Here is a 5,822-nt window from a genome sequence, read left to right on the forward strand (position 1 = left end):
CATCCGGAAGGCTGTCTGGCTCCGAGAGGTCTCGGCGAAGTACGCCAGGGGAGGTCCTCCCAGGGCGGGCACCATCGCCGGGGGCCCAGGGAGCTGTCACCTGCGCGGGGCTGCGGCGGGAGCCGCGGGGGGGCGGGGGGGCCTAATTCCAAGACACCAAGGGAGGGGAAGAGGCTCGAGATTCACTCGTTCTCGGGGCTCTAAGAAGTGGGGGAGGGGAGATTCGAGAGCGGGCAGGAGGCCAAAAGCAACACCTTTCGGATACGCTGTTCCCTCCGACCTCTCCAACTTCCCGCAGCGCCAGACAAGGACTTTCTCCCACTGCACCCACCCCATCCCGCCTCCCGGCCCTCCGCTGGGACCTGCAGACAGCCACCGCAGGGGGTGTAGTTGGTATGCGGCGAGGAAGCGGAGGGCGCTAAGATTGGGGACCCAAAATCCGAACTCTTACCCCCTGGCTGAGACGACTAAATGCGTTTGCACACATGCAACAAGCACACACAGCCCCGTAACAGGGCTCCGGGTTTGCGCTGGGCGCAGTTCCCCGACTCTTCTGTTGTTCCTAATAAAGTCGATTAGGTTGCCCTCCGGAGCTGACTGGGAGGGAGCGGAAAGGAAACGGGGGGGAACGCGGGAAAAAGCGGGAGGGTGAGCAGCAATCAACTTTGTAACCCAGCGCTTCCTCGCGCGATCCGTCGCCATGCTTAAGATTCCCACCCCCGCCTCCCCCCTCCTTCCTTTCAAGTGGATACTGAAACTAGGCCAAAACTTTTTCTCCTCCTTTTCTCTTAGCCACTAGACTGGATTGTGCCCCACGGAGCCCCATGGAGCTCTGCTTTCTTAAGCACAATAGCCGGACTAATTAGATCATAGAAGCAAGGCAGCGATACTGTAACAAGTAGCCCGAGAGGCAAAGAGGGAAGGGGCCCGAAAAGAGAGAAAGGGGGAAAAGTTTGCAGCTCTTGCACTTACCAATCAAGCCTCCCACCAGAAAGGCGATGACTTGGAACACGAGCAGAATCCCACCAACAATGCACAGCTTCTTGGTGCTCATGTTTTCTATAATTGCCCCAGCCATTTTTGCGCTCCCCCCCCCTTTTTCTTTTCTCTTGGAAATAAATGTTTTAGGGTGTGCTTTTTTTTGCTCCCGCTCTTCTCACGCTCCCACCTCCCTCGCCTCCTTTCTGGGCGCCGCAAAACTTCAGGGATGCGGGAGTGCGGCGAGGATGGGACCGGGACCGAAGGCGCCCGCACGGATTCCCCCGGCGCAGCCGGCTCGGGTTCCCCCAATGCCCGGAGCTGTGATTGTGGCCGCTCCGCCGCCTGTGGACGCTTAAAGGAGCAGGAAAGCGGATCACATGACGCCGCCTCCCTCCCTTTCTTCCTCCCTCCCTCTCGCGCTTCCTCCCTCCCTCCTCCCTCCCTCTCTTCCTCTCCCCCTTGCCCGCCAGTGCGGGGCTCCGAGCTCCGGCGGGCGCTGGCGTCCCGCTTCTGGGTCTGCCAGGCGGCTTGTCCCGCGAGGGGCTAGTGCCGTTCGGGGATTGATGGTGTTGGTAAGTGGATTCCCCCTACCCCGCCTCTCACGCGTTTCCTTTTCTGGAGCGAGATTCAAGTCACCGGTGGGCAGCTTTGCAGACCTTTAAGTTAAACGCGTTGACTTTAGGAAATGGTCCACACCCCTCCACTGCTACAGCTCTTCTTACAGAAAGAGGAGGGGAATTTTTAAAGGGACCCAAAGATGCTTAAGTCAAAGACCAAAGATGCAGAATAAAGTCTTAGCTCGGCTTCCTTTTACCTTATCCCAGCCTGGGGTATTGGGCACATACCCAGCGAAATTCCCCTACAGCACCCCTTGAGGAACCCTGCGCTCCAACCAAATCAGACCACAGTTCATTACCACATTATCCTCCACTCCATGTGTTTCCAGAGCTTTGACCCTGTGGCTTTTGCCTTAAAAAAAAATGCACACAAACACACACACACACACACACACACAGACTTTTACTCGATCAGAGTTTTAAACCTCATTTAAAAACCAACTCATCTGAAAAACATTGCTAATTTTCCAAACCACCTCCATGTAAGATCTCTGGGAATTGAGCCCCTACAGTTCTTGTGTTTACATTATTGGCCCCTATTGTAAGGATTTGTGTGTACATGTTTGTCTCCACCACAGAACAGTAAACTCTTAGGAGGGTAGGGACCAAGTTTTATTCATCTTTGTACCCCACCCCCGGCGATGCCTAACAAAATTCTAGCTCTAGTAGGTCCTCCATACATTTTTGTGGACTGAATAAATAAGTGAATGTGAAAGCAAGCCCACAGTTTGCCTTTCAAAAGCCTAAAAGAGACATTTGATCTAGATGGTATACATATTAAGTTGCAGTGTTTGTTGTCTCTTTGTGAGGATATGTTTACATTTACACTTAACTTCCACGGGGGGGGGGGGGGGGGGGGGGACACTTAAGAGAATTCCTGCTTTATCAAGCCTACATTCCTGAGCCTGGCTTTTCCGTGTTTCAAAAACTGGTCCCTTGGCCAACACAACACACATTGCCCAATAGACCCTGGGTCTTGTAACCGCCCCCATTCCCACACATAACACAGTTTCCACCACCCATTACACACCTGGTTTCTTGCCCTTCCCTGCCATCTACACCCTCTTTATACCAAGGGACTATTCCAAGTTCTGTCTCCTCCTCTACTCTGTTCCTGAGCTTTCATTGCCCTCATAGAAGATGCCATGCACCTTACACTTCATAGGTGCTCATTTCTAGTGTCCAACCTGACTAGACACTTAAAGACTGGCACCAAACTTTATGTATATAAAACCCCATCTCCTCAGCATCTAACAATTTGTAACACTTCTGGGGATATAGTTGCTATTGATTCATTCTTTCCTTAAACCGTTTTATCCAGCAGTCACTTATTGAGCCCTTAACCTGTTCCAGGCTTTCTTTTCTAAGCACTGGAGGATACCAAGATGTGAAGACACTTGCCCCTATCCTGGAGGAGTCCCAGTCCAGCTCTTATTCACTGATGAGTGCTTAACAACCTTTATTTTTGAGAACACCAGAATCAGAAGGGAAAAGAAGAAGCTGAAAAAATTCTTGTTAACAGTCGTGGTCAGAAGTGTTTGACTGCACGCAAACATAGAAAGGCTCGTGTGGGTTATCTGCCTTCCTTCTTTACCCTTCAGAAGCTTACATCATTTTTTTTTTCTTACAGGGGTAGGTTTCAGGGCATCATAAAAAGAAGTAAGAATGTCCTTCTCACCTCTGTTGCTACTTGACTCTATATTCTGTGTTCTCATTTCAGCAAGCTGCCATCTTCCACATATTTAAATAATAAGGATGCCTTAGGGTTAGAATTTCCTTTTGGAAATACCAAGGGACTTTAAGTAAGGTTGATAAAATTCAACATCAAAATTTACTCTCAATTTGATACAACTTTTCCCTCCTTAGGAAGAAAGAAATGGTGTCCCATGCACTTCAAATATGAATTGGATCCCTAAGCAATTCTTGGCTGGTTGAATTGGTTTACTTAAGATTAGTGAGCTCCTCAACTCATATTTCTGTCAACTGCCACAATACACCCCATCCCCTTGGCTCCCGAATGTATGTTTTCAGAGTACCTGGCCTAACTCCTTGGGGGTTCCAGTGTCCATACCTGGAAATGAGAGGCTTGGAATAAAATACTGGTTCCCCACAAAGGTGATCCTCTATTTTAAAAGGGCACATTCTATAACCATTTTAATTAAAAAGAGATATTTCTAATTGCTAACCAGTACCTTTTTTTTTTTTAATGGGAAATTGGGTGCTTTTTAATAAGTGTGGTAAAGAGAGTTCAAATCACAGCATAACAGAACTTGTTTAAGGGAATTAACACAGTTTATAGTTAGTATATCATATAGCAGTATTATTCAATTAGGGAAGATTACAGTTGAAAAACATTACATTTTAATTCCCCAGGAGTAAACTGATAAGAAACTGTAAAATCATCACTGGATGAACATGGAAACAGTCAAGCACAACGAACCTACAGCAAGATAATTATCTCCAAATATAGGAAGTATGTTTACCTGCCTGCCCACCTCCTCAGGCCTATGCTTAGCATACGCGCAGAAATAAAGTGCAACAGAAATACTGCGATCATTACTATCATTTTCTTTTGCCCTTAACTAACCAGTACTTTTAACTTGCATGGGATTACCACGATTGCCAAACTGTGAGTGGGGGAGATACATGCAGCATTCCTCACCATGAACTGCTTTAAAAAAAAAGACTGTTTTTATTGCCTTTTCAAATCTCAAAAGTGACTCTTGGATGCTTATTTCCTAAGGGAATAACACAGTCAAGTAGAAAAAAACATAAGTATGTTGGCTGGATCTGAGTTGGAGCCTAGCTTCCAGCTCTGTCCCCTGCTGTGTGATCATCACAGGCCATTACAAAGTCACCTACCCACTCCAAGGTTCAGTTTTCTCATCTGTAAGGTGGAAGTAATAATAATACCTAGTTCATGGTGTTCTTGCAAAGTATTAATATTAATTATTATAATTAGGAACCCTTAAGGGAAATCAATCATCTTATGTAAAAAAAAACAACCTAGTAAATCTGATCATTAATTGGTTCTTCCTCAGCTCTAAAATTGTATCATGTTATAATTATTTTTTGAAACATATTTTAGGAGCTCTCTGAGTGGTTAACTCTGACTAACAAGGGTGCTAATAAGGCCAGTGAACTTTAAACATAGAAACATTCTTTTCTAAAAACTGTTTCCAATCACCAATAAAACACTTGTTTGGTGTCACCAAGTAAATTTTCCCAGAGACTGGGATAATCCAAGGGTTCAATCCAACTCTGCCAACAGAAATTGAGCATTCCAACTTCATTTCACTAGATTGGGGATCCTAATTTACCCATCCTTTTATTTGAAGGGTTTGGCATATGGAAGGTCATAATGATGTTCAATGCATATTTATTGAATGGATGAATGAATTAATATATGAATAAATGAATATCTAACTGAAGGTGGATTAACTGCAACTCCTCCCCCCACCCCATTCCTGTATAGCATTTACTGACTAAATGCCTATCTGGCACGTATATCCTGGGTTGTAGTTTGCACCTGTATCTGTATATGTGCCGTTTGGTCATCCCTGGTTTGCAAGCTGCTTAAGACCAAGGAGAGTATGGCCTGAGCCATTGTCTCTCGCACAGCCCCAGAACAGCACCTTACACAGAGGAGGGCTCAGCTCCTGGAGTTGAGAAAGCCCCCTTTGGAAGCCAAGGGCAGCACATCATTATCATCATTGCAGTAAATGTAATGTAGAGATCTAAAAGAATTGCATATACCTTCTCAAACACCTAATTTACTTCCCAGAGGGACCTAACAAAAGTAATAATCCTACTCTGAGCCTTCTCATTCTCATAAATAGCTTTTATCCATAAATGGCATCCCCGTCGCTTCCCCCACCCCCACCCCTCTCTTTGTGAGTATTTTCTGTTAATAAACCCCTAATAATTCTCATAGTGCCTGTGAATGTGAGCAGGTACTTTGGCTCACACTTTATTATTCAGTGTTCTCTCTCTCTCAGTATATGTGTGTGTGTGTATTCACAGCTTCTTTTAAAGTGCATATTCTTTTTATTATTATTATTCCAAATGGAGCCACCCTTCTGTTCTCTTTCTATGAACCCCATTATCTTGCTTTGTATGTACACACAAGACCTTTCTAGCAGCTTCTTTTGCAAACTAACCTTGGGTAGAACTATTCAGAATCCAGGGCTGGGAAGATTGGTACTTCAACCTGATCTTTAGATG

The 5,822-nt window shown here is 45.8% G+C and overlaps 1 protein-coding gene across 1 annotated transcript in view; it reads right to left on the reverse strand.

The window, feature by feature from the left end:
* The window catches only part of WLS (Wnt ligand secretion mediator), a 103,459-nt gene extending 102,121 nt beyond the window's left edge, over positions 1-1,338 (reverse strand). The window contains exon 1 of the mRNA XM_019646785.1: positions 973-1,338. Coding sequence (XP_019502330.1) covers positions 973-1,078 — 106 coding nt within the window. The 5' untranslated portion in view covers positions 1,079-1,338. The remainder of the gene's footprint in view (positions 1-972) is intronic.
* Positions 1,339-5,822: the final 4,484 nt, after the last annotated feature.

This window comes from Hipposideros armiger, unplaced genomic scaffold, assembly GCF_001890085.2.
Source record: "Hipposideros armiger isolate ML-2016 unplaced genomic scaffold, ASM189008v1 scaffold_106, whole genome shotgun sequence".
Classification (NCBI taxonomy): domain Eukaryota; kingdom Metazoa; phylum Chordata; class Mammalia; order Chiroptera; family Hipposideridae; genus Hipposideros; species Hipposideros armiger.